This window comes from Balaenoptera borealis (assembly GCF_965194805.1).
Source record: "Balaenoptera borealis genome assembly, chromosome: 15".
In the NCBI taxonomy this organism is placed as follows: domain Eukaryota; kingdom Metazoa; phylum Chordata; class Mammalia; order Artiodactyla; family Balaenopteridae; genus Balaenoptera; species Balaenoptera borealis.
In genome coordinates, this window is record NC_138871.1 from 76,296,760 (window position 1) to 76,317,374 (window position 20,615).

The window sequence follows — 20,615 nt, forward strand, 5'->3', positions numbered from 1 at the left end:
GAACCCAATAAAATGGGAACATACTATACTCTCAGGAGATATTCATCTGTAGCTAGTCCCAATCTCTACTTTGTTTTTAATTTATAGAGATAGTTGAACTACATTTCCCATATTTTTCTTATCCTTAACATACCGTGCTCTGCCACTAAAAGCTTCTTTATGGTATGGTTTCATTGAGGGGGACTAATGGATCATATCAATGGATAACAGTAAAACATTTGGAGCTGCAGTTATATAACATGTGGTGAATGACCTTGAAAGTCTTAAAGTAAAAATATTATTCTAGTCGCTTTCATATATACGCATATATATGTATATATATATACATATATATGTATTATTTTTGATGGCCTTAACATCTAAATGTTGATGTTTGCCAGATTTTTTTTAGTTCATTCTTTTTATTAGCCAAGTGCCTCTATGAAGGCAATGTTATCAGTGAACAGTCCTATAGTGAGACACTCCAAGTCTCACAGTTCAAGTGTGCTGGCTTTTAGGACCAGCTATCTCTTGGTCAGGAGGAACAGTATAACTATAATATGGGGGTTAAATGTGGTTTTGTCGATTTTTAGCTACTGATTTTAAATTTATATTTAAGAGAATCATTATGTGGACTTTTTGACCTAAAATGTTTGAAAAAAGACATTTATGTAGATCTCAGGGTACACCAGAGCCATCTTAAGGAGGCTGCATGGAGCAATGGTATTTTTACAAGCATTTAGAATTATTTACACTTAAAGATTTACAAATGAGAAAATTCACTATTAGAACCAGTGGAAAACCACAATTCAAAATTCACTGATACTCTCTCTAGAATATATATTGAAGATAAATCTTAGTTGTCTTCTACACTTAGAAATAAATCTTTATTTTTTTCTCTTATTTCCTTGCTCTTTTCTTCTTTTTCTTTCTCTTGTTCCTTTTTATATAATATTCAATCTACATATCTTAATTCAAAGGGTGTCTAAACTAAGAGTTTTAACTTTCTGTGTAATGGAATAATAAGGAAGATGGGAACATACTTTATTAATAAGTGCAGGTCCTTCTAACATTCTCATAACATCCACCAGAAATATTCTTTCCTGTTTTTCGAAACAAAACAAAACCACACTCGTAGATACAGAGAACAGATGGGTGGTTGCCAGAGGGGAGGGAGTTTGGGGGTAGGTGAAATGGGTGAAGGGGGTCAAGAGGTACAAACTTCCAATTATCAAATAAATAAGTTGTGGGGATGTAATGTACAGCATGGTGACTATAGTCGATAATACTATATTGCATATTTGAAAGTTGTTGAGAATAAATCTTAAAAAGTTCTCATCACACACACACACACACACACACACAAAAGAAATATTCTTTCCTATCAGAAAGATCTAAGTGTTACCTACCACTCTGTCTCACTCTCATTGCTATTGTGGGCCCTCAATCACTTCTGCAAAGTGTCCCCAACTACTCTCTTACCTCTGCTAAAGTGTCCCCAACAGCTGTGGCAGTTTCTAGGAGCTGTTTTTAAAGATCCCTGCATAGTTGATCTGGGCCATATCAGAAATGCAAACTTTTTATTTTTTTCCTCTTTCTCTTCAATGATGTTGCACAAAAAATGGCAGGAGGCTGAGACACTACCTCCCCTGCAACTTCTTCCCTGTAAGTGCTACATGTGGTTGACAGTCTCCTTAAATCATCCCCTGTCCACGGGACACTGCACAGCTTCTCTGCTCAACAGAAGGCAGGTTTCCTTGGTACTCTGTCACAGTGGTTCCTGAGCTGCATTGCCTTGGGATCCCAAAATCTCTCAGAGATTTTGTGGGAAATTTCTTCTTTCTGCTTCCTGCCATAATCCTTCTCTTGCTAGGACTCAGACATGAATCCATATGGTTTGGGCAAAGAGGGGACCATTTATCTCAGACCATCATTCTGAACTCTGTCCTCAAACTTCTCTTTCCCTTCTAGACCTATGTAAAGCATTTAGCACAAAACTTGGCACAGTAAATGTTCAGGAAATATTAGCCATTACTCTCATTTGACAAAAGTCTCTCCTTCTAGTAATTTACATTCCTTAGAGTTCCATAATTAGAATAATTATTCTACATAAGCCTAAATTTACCTTTTGAAGCTTTCTTTCCATAAATTATTCCTTGCCATGCAGTCATGAAGTTAAACAGTCAGAAGATCCTGCACTGCATCTCTTTGTGGACACTGCTAAATTAATGAAATGTGGAGTCAGCCCCTGAATGCTTTTATAATGAGTCCCCAGATGCCCCTGGAGTAGGTCAGCCTCTGGCCAACAGCCAGTGAGGAACAGTGGCTGGCTAACAATCACGTGACTGAGCTTAGTGCTGGATTTTCCAGCCTCAGTGGAGCTTCGAGATATCTGCAGCCCTGAGCAACCAGCTTGGCTGAAACCTCAAAGACTTTGAGCTCCAGGTAGGCTCTCCGGGATTCCTGACCCTCAGAAACTGTGCGAGATAATAAATGTTTTAAGCTGCTATGTTTTGGGGTAATTTGTTAAGCAGCAGTAGGTAATGAATGCTTTTACTCTGCCTTTTAGTTCCTCTTCCACTGTCACTATATGTCAATGTATTTAATTTATTTTGGGTTTTGGTGAGAGCAAGTGTTTTTCTCTCTGGGTTGCCTTTGCGTCCTCTGTGCCTGGAAGAGTGTTTGGAATGTAATAGGTAGTCAATAAACGTTGAATGAGTAATGAGAGTCTAAAATTCTTGTAAAAGGTGAATCTGTTTCAATTTCATTTATTGTTTTTAAATCAGTATACAATGGTCTAATTTTATAGCCATGTCTGCTTGTAGTAGACACCTTTGTGGAATGTTTGCCTGCTCGCTAAAATCCCCTTAACTGTAGCAGATGGTCCCTGTCTACAAGGTACAATATGACCCCTAGTGCTTGTTACTGATGATTGGACAATTGCTGACAACCAGACCCAAGACAAGGCAATCAGAAAGTCTCCCCTGAGCATTTAGAATTAAAATCAAGAGCGTGAGAAAAAAGATCCTCTCTGTGTGGCTGTCCCTGTGTATCAATTAGGACAGGCTACATTGTAAGAACACCAAAAGTAACAACAGAGGTTTCTTTCTTTCTCCGAAGTATTCATCACAGGATGGTCAATAGGCTTTATGTAGCAGCAGCTACTGAAGGACACAGGCTCTTGGGACAGACATCATTCAAATGTTGCCATCACCTCACCAAAGGAAAAAGTGAAGTTTTGGAGCATCTCACACAAGAAATCAACTGCTCGGCTGGAAGTGACACAGCATTCTCCTCACAACTCATTGGCCAGAATTACTCACATCCCCTTGGTCCCTCCCTTCCTCCATTCTCCACCCCTGAACTATAAGGGAAGTGTAATCCTAATAAGTGCCTAGAAGGTAGAAAGTAGAAACTATTTGAACAGCAAATAATATGGGGATAATAACACAGACTGGCCAGAGGTCTGGAAAGATAGATTTAAAAAAAAAAAAAAAAGGAACCTCTTTGGTTAACATTTCTGGCACAGCCTTATTTAAAGAAGTCAGAGACACAAATCACTTGAGCAATGCACCATAAATGCATATGCAAGAATTGAAAGAACTGCTGCATTTGAACCACACTTATCGGAATTTTGCATACATTGAGCTGTGCATTAGTAATGAGGGACAATACCTTGAACATACCATGTAATGTCACTGTAGTGTAATCATTCACTAATTTTGTGCATTTGTCTATGTTTCCAGACTCTATGGTCACACGTTAATACTGACCTCATTGGGGTTGCTGTGAGGATTAAAAATGAGTTGATTTATGAGAAGCTCTTAGCACAGTGAGTGGCATCTTCTAAACTCATTGGGTTAACTATTATATTTAGGAAGTAAAGTGAAAGCAGGGAAGGTAACGAAGAGGTACCAGTCAACTTCCAACAACTGGTTGGAAGGTGGTGCCTATCACTGAGATGTTGAATGAAAAAGGATCAAGTCTTCTTTTCTATGTGTGGGGGAGATTACTGATTTGCCAGTCTACTAGTCTGCTTCTACCCCTGGCTATAAAACTACTTTGTTTTCTCTATTGCATTTTTGAACAGATATATGCCACTCACCTATTACGTGCCAGGTGCTGAGGATGCCAACAGTTCGCAAGATGAATATGACCTTTGTCTTCATGGAGTTTGGATGTGGTAAGCTCGAAATACCTCTGGAATAGGCATTTTCAGCATTTTGCTAAAGGGCCGAGTAGCAGAGGCTGGGCATATTAATGCTAGTAAACAGGGCAACTGAGAACCAACTTCCCTGTGAATGTGGGGAAAGGAAGGGAAGAGATGCAACCAGTAACGTAGGAAGGGAAACATGGGCATGGGGGAGAACTGGAGAAAGGGAAGCTGAAGTGTATCAAGGATGACTAAAATAAGAGGCGGATGAAATTCAAATGAAAGGGAAGAGACAGTTCCAGCATAGCGACAGCTTCCCAGCGGTCTCGCTGGATCTGGGCCACAGGGCCCAACCCAGGGTCAAGAATCTCCCAAACCCCGCCACACCACGTGTCCTAAAGGCACCAGTTCCCGAGAGCGGCGCGCGGCGCGGTGCTGTGACGTCAGAGAGAGGCGGGACTTCCGGTCCCGGTGACGCCTAACCAGGACGGCCACGGTAGAGCCAGCTGCCTTCTAGGCTGACAGGTGAGGACCTGCCTCCCACGTTCGGGGTGACTTTGTAGGAGAAAGGACGGCCGGGCAGGCACGCGGGAGCTGGAACCCTTCCTCTCTATGGCTCCTCGCAGAGCCCGTGCTGTCCTTAGCCAGACGGCTGCGACCGCTCGGGGGTTCGGGGCCACTTTGGCCGGGAGCCCCTTTGGCTGCTTGCCCAGCGGGAACGTACCATTTGTACTGCTAACTGTAGCCCGCCTGTGGAGAGTCTTATGGCGGCCCCTCTAGGGGGTAAGGTCCAGGACGTTGGGCGACTGGCAGGGAAGAAGTGACTAGAAGTGACTAGAGTCTGGGCCGGGGACTCCAAAGGTCTGAGTTCTTGTATCAACCAAGCCTGTAGCCCTGGGCAAGTCACTCTCTTCCCTCCCTGGGTCTCAGTTTCCAACCTTGTCCATTAACGGGCTCTTTTGGTTTGGAATCGAGTTTCTCATCAGGATCAACTTCCTCCCCCACGCCTCTCCCAAATTTGTTACACCAGGTATCCTTGAGAACTGACTCTTGCACCAATCTCTGAACTTGACACTCCCCTAACCAGTTGTTTGAGGTTCACTATAGCTGCGGTAATATTTCTCCGTGGCGCCAAGGTCAAAACGGCGCTTGCTCCCTTGAATTTGGAGTGCAGCATTTTGGGGAAACAATTGCGGCTTTTGTTGCCTCTACCGAGTGCCATGCATCATGGTATTTTTCAGAAATAGTCTGTCTCATTTTTTCTCATGTATAAAATGGGGTACAGTAGTAGCCACTTGATAAGATTATTTTATTAACTGAGATAATTCATACAACACTTGGAACAGTGCTTTACATGTAATAAGCACTCAGTAAACATCAACTCTTAAAGAATGACCCATACACTGACTCTCACAGCTCTCTTGAAGTTCTTTGCAGCAGACCCTAGTGCTCACGCTGCTTTTCATCCACACATAGGCCTTACTGTAAACTGTCACCCTTGGGTTTTTTTATTTTTCTACACGAGACAGGTTGCATAATTCCTTTAAGATCCATCCAAGTTGTTGAGTGTGTCAATAGTTTGTTCCTTTTTATCACTGAGTAGTATTCTATGGTATGGTTGTACCACAGTTGGTTTTACCATTCACTTGTTGAAGGACATTTGCGTAGTATCCAGTTATGGGCTGTTACAAATAGAACTGCTGTGAATCTTTGCTTGAAGGTTTTTCTGTGAATATGTTTTCACTTCTCTAGGAAAAATGCCCAATAGTATAATTGTTGTGTCATAGGGTGTGCATTTAGTTAATTCATGTGATCATATGTTTTTTCTTTAGCATCTTGATATGGTGGACTACACTGATTGATTTTTGAATGTTGAATATACATGGAATAGATCCTACGTAATTCTTCTTATACCTTGCTAGATTCTATTTGTTAATATTTTGTTAAGGTATAGATATGAGAGATATTGGTGTGTAGTTTTGTTTTGGGGTTTTTTTTGGTTTGTTTGTTTCTTTGTGTTTTTTTTTTGGCCACACCGCATGGCTTGTGGGATCTTAGTTCCCCGACCAGGGACCAGGGATTGAACCAGGCACAGGCAGTGAAAGTGACGAGTCCTAACCACTGGACCACCAGGAAATTCCCGTGTAGTTTTCTTTTTTTGTACTGTCTTTGTCCAGTTTTGGTATCAGGGCAATAGTATTCTGTAGGGTCTTTAGTGATAACCCCTGTTTCATTCCTGATGTTAGTAATTTGCATCTTCTCTCTTTTTCAGTGGTGGTTTATTGATTTTATTGATCTTTTTCAAAGAACTAGCACTTTATTTAATTTTTCTGTTTTCAATTTTATTGATTTTTGCTCCATCATTTTCTTCTGCTTGCTTTAGTTTTATTCTACTATTCTTTTTTCTAGTTTCTTGATTATTAATTTGAGACCTTTTCTTGTTTCTAATGCTAGTATATAGTGCTATAAATTTCCCTCTCAGCATTGCTTTTGTTGCATCTCACAAATTTTGGTGTATTGTCTTTTCATTTTCATTGAGTTCTATGTATTCTTAAAATTTCCTTTGCAACTTCCTGTTTGACCCATGGATTATTTAGAAGTGTGCTCTTTGGTTTCCAAGTACTTGGAGATTTACCTGTTGTCTTTTCTGTTACTGATTTCTAGTTTTATTCCATAATGGTCAGAAACATAAGCTGTATGATTTTAGTTCTTTTAAATTTACGTTTGTTTTCTGGCTCATGATGAGGTGTATCTTGGTGAATGTTCCATGGGCACTTGAAAAGAATGTGTATTCTGCTGTTGTTGGATGTCAGTTGCATGTCAATTATATCCTGTTGGTTGATGGTATTGTTAGGTTCTTCCATACATTATTGATTGTCTGTCTGGTAGTTGTTTTCATTGCTAAAAGTTTCCAAGTATAATTGTGGAATTTTCTGTTTCTCCGTTTAGCTGTATTGGTATTTGCTTTATGTATTTTGAATGTCTGTTGTTCAGTGCATGTATATTTAGGATGTCTTCTTGGTGGATTAATCTGAAATGTCCCTCCTTGTTCAGTAATTTTCTTTGCTTTAAAGTCTACTTTATCTGATAGTTGCATAGCCATTGTTGCTTTTTTAAAAAGATAATATTAGCATGATATATCTTTTCCCATTCTTTTATTTGCAACCTACCAATGTCATTATGTTTGAAGTGAGTTTCTTGTAGGCAACATATAGTTAGGTCATGTTTCTTTTTTTTTTTTTTTTTTTCTTTTTAAAGGTGATTTTTATTTATTTATTTATTTATTTATTTTAAACATCTTTATTGAAGTATAATTGCCTTACAATGGTGTGTTAGCTTCTGCTTTATAACAAAGTGAATCAGTTATACATATACAATATGTTCCCATTTCTCTTCCCTCTTGCATCTCCCTCCCTCCCACCCTCCCCATCCCACCCCTCTAGGTGGTCACAAAGCACCGAGCTGATATCCCTGTGCTATGCGGCTGCTTCCCACTAGCTATCTATTTTACATTTGGTAGTGGATATATGTCCATGACACTCTCTTACCCTGTCACATCTCACCCCACCCCCTCCCCATATCCTCAAGTCCATTCTCTAGTAGGTCTGTGTCTTTATTCCCGTCTTGCCACTAGGTTCTTCATGGCCTTTTTTTTTTTTCCTTAGATTCCGTATATGTGTGTTAGCATACTGTATTTGTTTTTCTCTTTCTGACTTACTTCACTCTGTAGTTCATGTTTCTTTTTAAATCCATTCTACCAATCTCTGCCTTTTAACCAGTATAATTAGACCATTTGTATTTAAAATAATCATTGATACGTTAGGGCTTAATTCAGCCATTTTATTATTTATTGTTGTTGTTGGTTTCCTCTGTTATCATTTTTCTGTTTCTCTTTTCTTGCCTCCTTGTAGGTTACTTAAATGCTTTTTAGAATTTTATTTGACTTGTTTACATTCTTGAGTATATCTCTTAGTATACTTTTTTTTTCGTGGTTGCCCTAGGTATGACAGTATATATACATAAAATCACACAGCCTACTTTTGTATTGACATTTTACTACCTTAAGTGAAGTGTAGAAACCTCACTTACATTTACATCCTTTTACCCTTTCCATTTTTTAAATATAATTATCAGATTTCCTCTACATACACTGAATACCACATTAAACTTTTGCTTCAACCATGAAATATTATTGAAGAAGCTAATGAAGAGAAATATAATCCATTATATTTACCACTGCTTTTACCTATTCCATTGTTCTTTTTTATCTGAAGTTAAACCTTATTCACTTATTCCTTTCTGTTTGGAGAACTTCCTTTAAGAGACCTTACTTAAGAGGTAGCTATGTTAGTGACAAATTCCTTTAGTTTTTCTTCATTTGAGAATATCTTTATTTCTCCTTCATTCTTGAAGGATAGTAAGGATAGTTTTTTCTGATAAGGAATTTGGGGTTGAGAGTTACTTTCCTTCAGCACTTGAAAAACATTTGCCACTTCTTCCTAGCCTCCTTGGTTTCTGATGAGAAATCTGCTGACATTCAAATTATTGTTTGCCTGTAGGTAATATGTCATTTCTCTCTGGCTGCTTTTTAGATTTTTTTTTCTTTGTTTTTAGTTTTCTGAAGTTTGACTATGATGTGCTTTGTATTGTATTTCTTTGGTTTTATCCTATTTGGGGTTAACTCAGCTTCTTGAATCTGTAGGTTTTATGTGTTTTGCCAAATTAAAGAGGTTTTTATCCATTATTTTTTTATAACATTTTTCAGCCCCATACTCTTTCTTCTATATCCCTGGGACTCTGGTTATACAAACGTTGGGCCATTTGTTATTTTCCTGCCAGTCCCTGAGATCCTGCTCATTTTTTAAAAAGTCTGTTTTCGTCTTGTTTAGATTTAGTAAATTCTATTGATGTGTCTTCAAGTTCACTGATCCTGTTCTGTCAATTTAACTCTACTAGTGAACCCATCCACCAAGTTTTTAAAAATGTATTATACTTTTCAATTCTATAATTACATTTGGTTCTTACTTTTGTAAAGTATTTTATCGTTTAAGGAGAATTACTTTGAATATCCATGTAATTTCTGAGCAAAATTAATGATAGCTGTGGATTATTTGTGCATATAAACTAATCATCTTACTCAAGATTTTAATCTTCTCAGCAGAATTATTGCTGTAATTAGCAGAAAAAAAGTGAACAGATGTAATTTTTCTCTCCTTGTTTCAGGCAATTTCATATTAGAAACCTAATAAAAGGGAAATGGGGAAGGAAATGAAGAAGGAAATCTAGGCCTTGGTAAATGGCAAACTGTAGTATCCCACTAGCAGGTGGAGCGGGAATTTTGGAATTCTGGAAAAAAGAAACCAAGAAGCAAAAATGAAATGAAAAATTTACATTTGCTTACTAAAACTTTTAAAGGAGTTTTGTGATATAGTTCCAGATTCAGAAAGCCCCCTCCTTTCCCCCTTTTTCCCTTGAATAACACTGACGATTTTAAGTACAACAGATAACTTTCACTGGCCATACTTGAGATTTAGGTAATGTTGATTCTTGGTTTTATTGTTTCGATTTCTACCCTTACCAAATAATTAAAAATTAATCATGGACCCAGTTGCCAGATTCATTGACATTATAGCACTGTGATTAAAAACGTATTTCCCTACCCAAGATATTTCATTAAGTAAAAAAAAGTGAAGATTATGTAAAGTGTGCTACCATTTGTGTGAGAAAAAAATAACGTGTAAATGAATATGGTTTTAAAAATGCTTGAAATATCTCTTGAAGGATACTCAAGAAATTGATAACAACAAGAACCTAAACAGCTAGGAAACTGAGAAGAGAAGGATGCTTACTTTTCACTGTCTACCCTCCTTTACTCTTTGAATTTTGTACCATGTGTATGTAATACCTGTTCAGAAAATAAAGTTTTAAAAAATTAAAAAAAAAAACAAAAAAAACGTATTTCCCAGTAAGTATGAAAATTTAATATATGAAAAAGTGGGGAAAAGATGATTTTTTTAATTAAATAGGATTAGCACAAGTAGCTCTCTATTGTAAGAAAAACAAAGTTGAATTCTTATATAGATGGCTTAAAAGTTAAAATGTAAAAACTAGAATAATAAAAATTAAAATATACGTCTAGGAAGCTATATGTTAAATATAGGAGTCCAGAAAAGGCTTAATATCAGCAATATACAAAGTTGTCTCACAAACCAATAAGAAAATGATAAATAACCCACTTGGAAGTCAGGCAAAGGATATGAATAGACAGTTCACAGAAAAGAAAGTCCAGAAGGCCAGCAAACATGAAAACATGTTCAAATATACTAGTAGTCAGAGAAATACAAATTAAAGAGTGAGATATTTTATACCCAAAGACTACAAGAATTAAAAGTAATGGTACTGCTTATTGATGATAGGATTGTAGTGTTTCCATTCCCCTCATCTTTAGCATCAGAATCCAAGTCATCTTTGTCACTTTCCCTTCCCTGGATTCCCTTACAGAATTATTACCAAGACTTTAGTCTCTCATTCACTCCTTTCCCACTCTTGCCCTTATTTCTTGCTTAGGTTATTGTGATAGCTTCCAAACTCTAGTGAAATCTTGTGTTTTTTCTCTCTTTCACAATCTTCTTAATAATATAATTTGAAAGGGTCTGCAGAACTAAAATCTTTGTTTAACCTATTTTGACAGATTGTGTTTTCCAAAGTTGGCTACAACAGTAACTCCCATACCACATACTATTCATATGATATGATACTTCCCTTATTTAGAGAGGTCCATTTTGCTCCCCTTGCATATGGGTGAGCTTGTGGCTAACATGGAAGTAATGCTGTGTGACTTCTGAGACTAGGTCTTAAAAGGTGATGCAGTTTCAGTCTGGTACTCTTGAGACAATTGCTCTTGGAACCCAGTTCTCATGCTCTGAACAAGCCCAAAATAGTCTATGTGGAGAGACCATACAGAGTAGACATGTATAGATATTCCTGGCCAGCAACCTATCTGAAAGCAGCATCAGTCATCAGACATGTGAATAAAGATACTTCCAGAGGACTCTCACTTCCAGAGGACTCTCACTTCCAGAAGACTCTTGCCCCCAGTGAACATATCACACCCACCAGTGACCACAGGAGAAGCAAATAATAATATTAATAATAATAAAGATAAATAAAAGAAATAATAAAATAAAGAACCATAGCACAGCCCTTGTTGAGGGCAGTGGGAGAGGAGGGGCTGCTCCGAGTGTGGTCCTTGCCTGGATTTTGACACAGCAACTTTCTGTAGTGAGCACTTTGTATGAATTGTGGACTTCCTTTTCTCAAGGTGTGGGTATTTATTCTGTCATCTGTCTAGAGCACACATTGAAATCCAACTTCTAATAAACATAATGGTGCATTCCCCGCCCCCTGCCCCCCGCCCACAGTAAAAAGTCTCCTCAGCTAAGGCCCCAGATATTACAGATTAGAGATAGGCTATTCTTGCTATGCCCTTTCTTAATTCCTGACCCACAGAATCCATGAGTATAATAAAATGGTTGTTTTAAGCCACCAAGTTTTGGAATAATGCAACAGGCATAACTAGAACACCCATATAATGTATATAATATTGGTGTTTGTGACTAATGACAGCTATCTTTCTTCCTATCCAATCTATATATATTTATTTCTCTTCTGTGTCTTATTACATTGGCAGAGACCTCAAGTACACTGTAGAATAGAAGTGTTGATAGCAGACGTTCTTGTCTTGATGTCAAGCTCAGAGGTGCTTTTAGTATTTCACCCTTAGTAAAATATCTGCTGTAGGTTTTGTTGTTGTTGTTGTTTTTGCTGTAGGTTTTTTATAGATTCTTAGATTTTGTAAAAGATAATCCCTTTATTTCTTCTTTTTTAAGAGTTTTTCATGACTGTATTGTATTTTATCAAGTGTATTTTCTATATTGGTTGAGATGATTATATATCTTTCTCCTTTATTCTACTAATGTGTTACATTGATTACATTTTGAATGTTTAAACAACCTTGCATTTCTGATTTATACACAATTTGGTTGTCGTGTATAACCCTTTATGTATCACTGAATTTGGTCTACTAATATTTTGAATAGAGTTTTTGCATCTGTGTTTCTGAGAGAGGTTGTCCCATATGTTTCCTTTCTTATAATGCCCTTGTTAGGTATTATACCAAAGTTTACTGGCCTCATAAAATGAGTTGATAAATGGGCCCTCTTTTTCTGTTCCCTGGCCAACTCTGTAAGATTGGTATTATTTCTTACTTAAGTGTTGACTCTCATCTGGACTAGGAGTTAAGAATTCAATGTCTGCTGCTTATAGGACTATAAAGATGTTTCTAGCCTTTTTGTGTTTGTTTCAGAATTTGCCCATATCAAATTTATTGGCATAAAGCTCCTCATAATATTCTTTTATTATCTTTTTAATGTCCATGAAATTTGGAGTGATATCTTCTCTTCACTTCTGATATTGGTTATTTGTGCCCTTTTTCTTGATGTGTCTTCTCGGGGGTTTGTTTATTTATTTATAGGTCTTTTCAAAGAGCAAACTTTTGGCTTTGTTAATCTTTTAAAATGTAAACTTTCTTTTCCTATCACATTAATTTCTATTTTTTGTTATTTTACTTTTTCTATTTTATTTATTTGGATTCATTTAGTTTTTCTAACTCCTTAAGATAGATAGTTAGATCATTGATTTCCAGCCTTTTTTTCCTACTATTTTAGAAAATATTTTAGAAAGTATTTTAAGACTTTAAATTTTCTTACATTCATGCCTTTGTCTGTATCCTATACATTTTGATATATCATATTTTCATTATTTGTTTCATTATTATTTAGTTCTAAATTGCATTGTGATTTCTTCTTTCCCTCATCAGTTATTTAGAAGTATATTGCTTAATTTCCAAAAATTGGCGGATTTTCTTATTATTTTTGTTATTTAGTTTTGGCTTAATTCCACTGTGGTTAGAGAACATCCTCTATATTATTTCAGTTCTTTGAAATTTGTTGAGTCTTGCTGTATGGCCAAGTATATGGTCAGTTTTGGTAAATGTTCCATGTACACTTGAAAAGGATATGCATTTTGCACTTATTTGGTATAGAGTTCTATATATGTCAGTTATGTTGATTATGTTAACATAAATATTAATTATGTCAATCAAAATTTATATATTTTTGTTGATTTTTTTTCTGTGCTCATTCTATCATTCTAAGAGGTGTGTTAGAATCTTTCACTATGATTGTGGATTTGTCTATTTCTCTTTTTACTTCTGTCCCCATACAATGTTGTTACAATATTATTGACCATATTTCTTATGCTGCATATTACATCCCTGTGACTTATTTATTATATAACTGGAGGTTTGTACCTCTTATTCCCCTTCACCTATTTCACCCACCTTCCTACCCACTTCAGGATCAAACTTAATTTTAATGTACATTTTAAACTAAAAAAGCCTTTCTAATTTAAAACAATTCCTAGACTCACTTCTATTATATACCAAACATTTAATATACTACAGAGATAACCAGCATGTCAAAGTTTGCTACCAGGCTAATTTAAAAAAAAAAAGAACTTGGAATAAAGCTTCCGCTGCCAATTTTGTATGTATTTGTACTTCTTATATTGTGTTTTGATAACAATTACAAATTTTGTATCTCTTCCCTGGGCCTTTAAAAATTTAATCCTCACTTGTCTAGTCACTAAATACTTTACAAGTAGGTTTAGTACTATGCCCAGGAATACCACTAATTAATTGCCAGTCAAAGTGCAGATACATGCAGAGTGTATGCTCTGCTTTGTGTAACTATGGGACAATAACACAGGTCACAACTTATATTTGATAATAATATATATAAAATTTTTGTCATTTGAAGAAGTTTCAGCAGCTCCTTATCTGCCTTATATACATGATAAATAATACAAGTTATTTTTAGATTTTGTTTGTGCTTTAACTTTGAAAGAAAAGTATCTTACTGTCTCTTTTTCAAATGTAATGTAGTTTCATTGAAGACTACCTGGACATTGCAACGAGTTTTTTAAAAAAACTTTTTTGTCATGTGCAGTTCTTACATGATGGATAAAGTAGAATTCTGAGTAGCCAAAATAAAATGCAGACATTACTTGGATGGTGAGGGACTCATTTATAGTGATCAAATGCTGCTTTTCAGTTTTGTGTATTGTCTAGGTTTGTATAAGATTTAATTGGAAAAAAATTCTTTTACTAAATAAAGTTAGAAACCCATTAATATAAGCAGATGAACACCTATGCTTAGCTGAGTAAGGATTGCCTAAGTTGTACAGATTATATCTACACTGTACATATGGTTTTTATCCAGGCTAAGTCTTGCTGTTTATCAAAACTGATCATTAAAATTGCTTGTGGGTGGCGGCTGAAGGTGGGGCCATCAGCCTTTAATAATGTATATTAGAACACATTGTCCTGTCTTAACCTGCCCATTGTTGGCAGCCTTGAATTACCTTGGGTTCTTAGGTAAGGAAGAAAGTAAAGTTTTTCTTTACTTTCTTTATTTGGCTCTGTGAGATTCAGAAACATAAGAGTGCAGTAAAATAAAAAGATGCTTTACAAATACATACATTAACTCAGTGTTTCTCAGTTGTATTTTACTTGAAGTGTTTTAGAGTTGTTACTTTTTTGTTTTCTGATTTTCATAGACTGTTTAAGTTTCATATCTACTTGCATTCTCATTAACTTTGTGGCTAATCAAACTCCTAAGATGTCATTTACTTTGAAGTTAAGTATTTATGAGTTGATTACAGTTAATAACTTTGGATTCTCTTGTGGTGCAAATCTTAAATTTAGCCAGTGTTCTCTCTGTCAGTGCTCTAATTTAATACTGTGTGTAACAGTTAAATCTAATATTGTTTCTAACATTTTACAAATGTCATAAGACCTTTATAAATATACTGTATTTTGTGATAGTTTCAAAGATTGGGCTACAGTGACATTTATAAGTGAACTAAAAATCAGTCCACAAGAAAAGGTGAGATGATACTTTTATTTATTTAGTCAGTCAGTATATTTTTAATATAATTTTGAAAGGAGACCCCACTTTTTAAGTGAAAATTTTTCATTCCAGGTATTTTTCCAACCTTGGCACTGTTGACCTTTTGGGCTAGTGCTTCTTGGTTGCGGGCGCCGTCCTGTGCAGTGTAGGATGCTTAGCAGTACCCCTGGCCTCTGCTCACTAGATGCTGGCAGTAACACCTCCCCTGATGCCAAGTTGTGACGTTGAAAACTATTTTTATTTATTGCCGTATGTCTTCTGGGAGCAAAATTGTCTCTGGTTGGAAGTCACTGCTCTAGAGAGACCTCACAGCCTGAGCACGGGGGTGAGGGGACAAGTGCTCCAGAAGTCTTCTGAGAGGGTACATTGAAACCAGGGGAGAAATCCTTCTTCCTGCGGTGTCTCTCTTCCAGTACACTCTTCAAGGTCAACATCATATCATTTGGCAGAGGAAAAATATTTAAAAGACCCAGATCCATTTTTCCAGAGAAGGCAATGAAGGGTGAATTTGGAGGCAATAAATTGATAAGTGGCACAAGGGGGAAAGCATTCCAGAAGTGGTGGCAGAGTAAAACCATTAGCAAAGGTATAGGAGCAGAAAAGCATGAAGACACTGAGGAAATGCAGGGACAAGATAGACCAGAGTACAAGCTTGGCATAAAGTGGTAAGAGGAGAAAAAGCTTTAAGGGTACTTATAATCTAGACTCTAGAGGGCTCTGAATGAAAGGAGGATAGTTGAAGAGGAGGATGGAAAGACCAATGAAAGTTTGGGACGTGGTCGTGTTGATAGACACAGGGAAGGCAGAGGTGGAGGGGTAATATAAATAATTTGGGACTGCATTTTTGCACATATCTTGATTATTCAGAAAATTGTTCGTGATGTTATCTCATATTCTGTTTTCTTCCACCTATCCATTTCATAATTTAATAATGTAATGCTTTAATAATTTATAAAAACATACAGAATTTGGGATGAGAGGATTAATAGAGGAAAAAACTCAGAGCTCTTCAAGGAGTTCACTGTCCCTCTTTACAGTTCTATCTGAGAGAGTACAAGGGCAGCCATAGCCTCTGTATTTTTTCACCAGACTTCACCAGGTGAAAGTAGGGGGACTTCTCTCACTGGTAGAGCATATAGCTATACAAGAATTCCAGCAGAGGGAAAGTGGAAGTTAGCCATGGATATTGTCAATTTAGACTGGAGAGGAGAGTGGTGGGATTTTTGTTTTGATTCACACTCCTCTGTAGTCTTTAATTTCACCAAAGACATGCCCCTCTTTCTCTCTTCTCTTGTGGTTTAATTTTTTTTTTCAATCCTGTAATCTAGAATAGCTGAATAGTCATATATCTCTCATATCTCTTTGTGACATTTCCTTCTAGGTATATTGAATTTTGTCTTTTTTATTCTCGAATATTGTCTTTGGCTCAAAGTTTTATATTTTAGTGACTCTTCTTATTGTTCTTCTCCACTTATTTAGAAATGGACTCAGAAATCAAGGAAGAAATTCCTGTGCACGAGGAATTCATTCTATGTTGTGGAATTGAAACCCAGGTTCTAAAATGTGGGCCCTGGACTGACCTCATTAACGATCAAATTGCCAACAGGCCTAAGCTGCTTATTTTCATTATTCCTGGTAAGTTTAAAAATCTGGATGAGAAGACTGTATACAGATACTTATAACTATTTCTGATTTTAAGAGAATTTGATAAATATAAAAATCCTTATAGAAGGAAATAGAATCACTCAAACCATTGATAACAACCACCCTTGATACTTTAGTGGCTGGATATTTTGTTTGTCATCTATGCATTAATAGTATATATATTATATACATTTTTAAAATCACAATGTATGCCATAAGTAGTTTTATAATCTGCTTTTTAAAATTTCTTAACAATATTTAGAATAATTAGAACTTTATCAAATAATATTTTTTGACAGTTTTCTAAATAATTTTTACTGTCTTATTTCAAGATGATTGTAAGTTTATGGTAGAACATTTATTTATTCTGGGATTTGTCAGCTGGGTCATTTGTGATTTATGCTGGATCAGTATCAATAGAATGTTAGGGGAAGATTCTTGATTGTAGGTATTCGAAGCACTTTTTAAAAATATGAGCTTGAAAAATATATGTGTGTGTATATATATATATCAGCCTAAAGATTAAAAATGAAACTGTTAATATGTATCATATTATATCATCTCATGTACACAGCTAGGCCTATGGGGTATTATGATTTCTCTTCTTGTACATTTTTGTTTGTTTTCCTTGGATTAATGGTTGTCCCTTTTATTTGCTTAGTTTTCTATGTTTCAATCGGTAATTTATCCTAAAATTATTCTCCAGAAGTGAAAAAAACTTCTCAGCTTTTGAGTAATAGGGTTTCTGTTTTGTTTTGGTTTGCTTTTTGGGGCTGTCCCTCCCAGAATTCTGTGTTCTTCGGCTCCAGTCTAGACTGGTTGCTCTCTAGGCTTCTTACACAGGCCATCCTGGGGACTCCTTTCACTTTTCTCCTGGTTGGATTCCTTGTTTCCTGGATCCCGTAATTTTTTTTCTGGGTTTATTCCCTTGTTTTTGGTGGAGCATACCTTCTAGGAGCTTCCTGAGAAGAGGTGCATGGGAAGTAGTCTTTTACATTTCTAGCATGTCAGAAAACGTCTTAAGAGTTCTAGGTTGGAGATCGTGGTTTCCTTAGAATTTGGAGGGCATGTTCATTGTTTTCCAGGGTTCAGACTGTTTTTGAGAAGTCTTGATATTATTCTGATTTTTTATCTTTTGTATGTGAAGCTCCCCCCCTCCCACAGCAAAAAAATATTTTAGATCTTTTCTTTGTTCTAAGATTCTGAAATTTTATAGTCAGGCACCTTGGTATGGCTGTTTTTCATACATTGGATTTTGGTGGACCTTTTTAAGCCAGAAACTTAACTTCAATTCTCAGAGCTCTGTGTTCTTTTCTTTTTTATAGTCTTCTGTTTCATGTGTTTTGTGGGTGCATTATCTCTTTTTTTGGCTTCCTGCATTGTTAGAGTTTTTGCTGCATTCCTTTTTCTGTTTCTATTAGTGTTTGTTTTTCCTCAAATGTTTGATCATCCTTGACTACCCTTTCATTTTTAAGAGGAAGACGTAAAAAATTTATTGGAAGCTTGTATTCAGGGGTGGGCCTTGTCCACAGGTATGCCTAGGGTGACTAGCCATCCTAGTCTGAGGCGTTTTCGAGGACACATGACTTTCGGTACTAAAACCATGACAACAGGATGGGCAAAACGGAGTGGTTGGTTACCTTAGGTAATCCTCACCTTAAGGTGATTGGGTAGGGACTCAGCATTTCATTGGAGGATTTCCAGCTTTCAGTATCTGTAGCTGTTTCTTGGATTGTTCACTTTTCCAGGAAGGAATCTTCCAAGTATCCTATTTGAGGAATGGAAGCCTGTCTGCTAATGTTCAGATCTGAACAAGGGAGAGGAGGTTGGAGTTTCAGTGTTTCTTCTCAGTGTAGTGCTTTTGTTCTCAACTGGGCTAAGACTTCTGATCCAGAATCTCTCTTTGGTTTAACCTATTCTGAAAATAAACTTCCAGTGTTCTGCCATGATGTAACAGTCTTTTTGGAAAGCAGTCTATTAAAATTAAAAATACAGGGACTTCCCCGGTGGCACCGTGGTTAAGAATCCACCTGCCAGTGCAGGGGACACAGGTTCGATCCTTGGTCCGGGAAGATCCGACATGCCGCAGAGCGACTAAGCCTGTGTGCCACAACTACTGAGCCTGCTCTCTAGAGTCCGCAAGCCACAACTACTGAGCCCACGTGCCTAGAGCCCGTGCTCCGCAACAAGAGAAGCCACCACAATGAGAAGCCCATGCACCGCAACGAAGAGTAGCCCCCGCTCGCAGCAACTAGAGAAAGCCTGCGCGCAGCAACGAAGACCCAACACAGCCAAAAATAAATAAATAAATTTATTAAAAAAAATAAAAAATACATATGCTCTGCCAATAGTGAGGGAGAGTTTGAAATTATAGGCATGACAAGTGCTATTATATGAAGCGGAGATTTGGAGGCAATGGTGGAGAGTGGGATTGAGAAAATAATTAGAAACATTATATTGGACTGGAGAAGGAATATCTTTCTGAGGCTAGAATGAAGGAGGTGACGTTGGTTACTGTAATGGAGAAGTGTGAAGGTGTGTCAGAGGAAATAAAGTAGTTCCTGCCTCCTGACCTCTGTTTTCTCTGTTAATTAAGAGTTGAGGTGATCTGTGGAGAATAAGGATGGCAGAGGGTGGATTGGGGCCTTAAGGAAATTGGTCAGCATTGAAAATAGCAGATATTCAGGATGAAAGGAATTATTATTATTTTTTTTAACTTTGGGTTTATTTATTTATTTATTATTTATGTCTGTGTTGGGTCTTCGTTTCTGTGCGAGGGCCTTCCCCAGTTGCGGCAAGCGGGGGCCACTCCTCATCGCGGTGCGCGGGCCTCTCACTATTGCAGCCTCTTTTATTGCGCAGCACAGGCTCCAGACGCGCAGGCTCAGTAGTTGTGGCCCACGGGCCCAGTTGCTCCGCGGCATGTGGGATCCTCCCAGACCAGGGCTCGAACCCGTGTCCCCTGCATTGGCAGGCAGACTCTCAACCACTGTGCCACCAGGGAAGCCCTGAAAGGAATTATTGACCAAAAACAAGTAGATAGATTTTGAGCAGGGCTGTGATCAAATAGCAGGTATATTGGGAGTGAAGTCTAAAAGGGTCAAAGATTGAGCTGGAGAAGGGCTATCAGAGTTAGGATGCTTTGGATGTAAACCATTTCTGAGTAATAAAAAGACATAGGCCTGTCATTGTTAAAGTTGTGGTCAGGATCAGCAGCATCACCTAAGAACTTGTTACACATGCAAGTTTTGGGACCCTATCCTAGATCTTCTGAACCAGAAACTCTGGGGGTGGGGCATCTGGGTTTTAAGAAGCCCTCTAGTGGATTTTGATATGCACACCACTGATCTAGGCTGTGGCTACTGGAATTAGTTGCTTAAATTGGATATAGGTGAAGTTCTTTGAATTTGATCGAGATAATGAATTATGGGACAAAGGTGTTGGCTCAGTCAGGCCGCCCAGATTTTGAAATCACCTAACTTATGGAATGGCAAGTGAAACTGCCATTTAAGGGTCAAGGTTTTCAGGGAATGTGTGAGAATGACTAGAAAGTTGATAGATGGAAGCAGATGGCTTCAATCTTAGGGGAGGAGAGGTTCTTACAGTAGGATGAACTATAAGTGGAGCAAACAGCCCACTCTATACTTCCCCACTCAGAGGTGTTTTCACTCACTCATTGGTATTAGGTGCTAGGAGTGGTGTGTTGCAAAAGCCTTTGCTCTCATTGAGGTATACGAAGTGTTAGAGAATAGTGAGGTCTTTTCTGCAGGGCCTTGAAAGGAAGAGAGTCCATCATAGGGGAGAGCCAG

General features: G+C 37.3%; 1 protein-coding gene and 1 long non-coding RNA gene across 6 annotated transcripts in view; one reads left to right on the forward strand and one right to left on the reverse strand.

Moving 5' to 3' along the window:
* Positions 1–4,593, reverse strand: part of LOC309612573 — a 46,836-nt gene extending 42,243 nt beyond the window's left edge. Inside the window, exon 1 of the long non-coding RNA XR_014235283.1 lies at positions 4,085–4,593. This is a non-coding gene — a long non-coding RNA (uncharacterized lncRNA). The remainder of the gene's footprint in view (positions 1–4,084) is intronic.
* The window catches only part of LDAH (lipid droplet associated hydrolase), a 100,370-nt gene continuing 84,331 nt past the window's right edge, over positions 4,577–20,615 (forward strand). For 3 of the 5 annotated variants that reach the window (XR_014235279.1, XR_014235280.1, XM_082358447.1), the window contains exons 1-2: positions 4,577–4,657; positions 16,642–16,797. Coding sequence is in view for 3 of the 5 variants with exons in the window: in XM_082358447.1 (XP_082214573.1) it covers positions 16,644–16,797 (154 nt within the window). In the remaining 2 variants the exon portion in view is untranslated. The remainder of the gene's footprint in view (positions 4,658–16,641; positions 16,798–20,615) is intronic. The other 2 variants (XM_082358446.1, XM_082358448.1) reach the window with 1 other exon arrangement.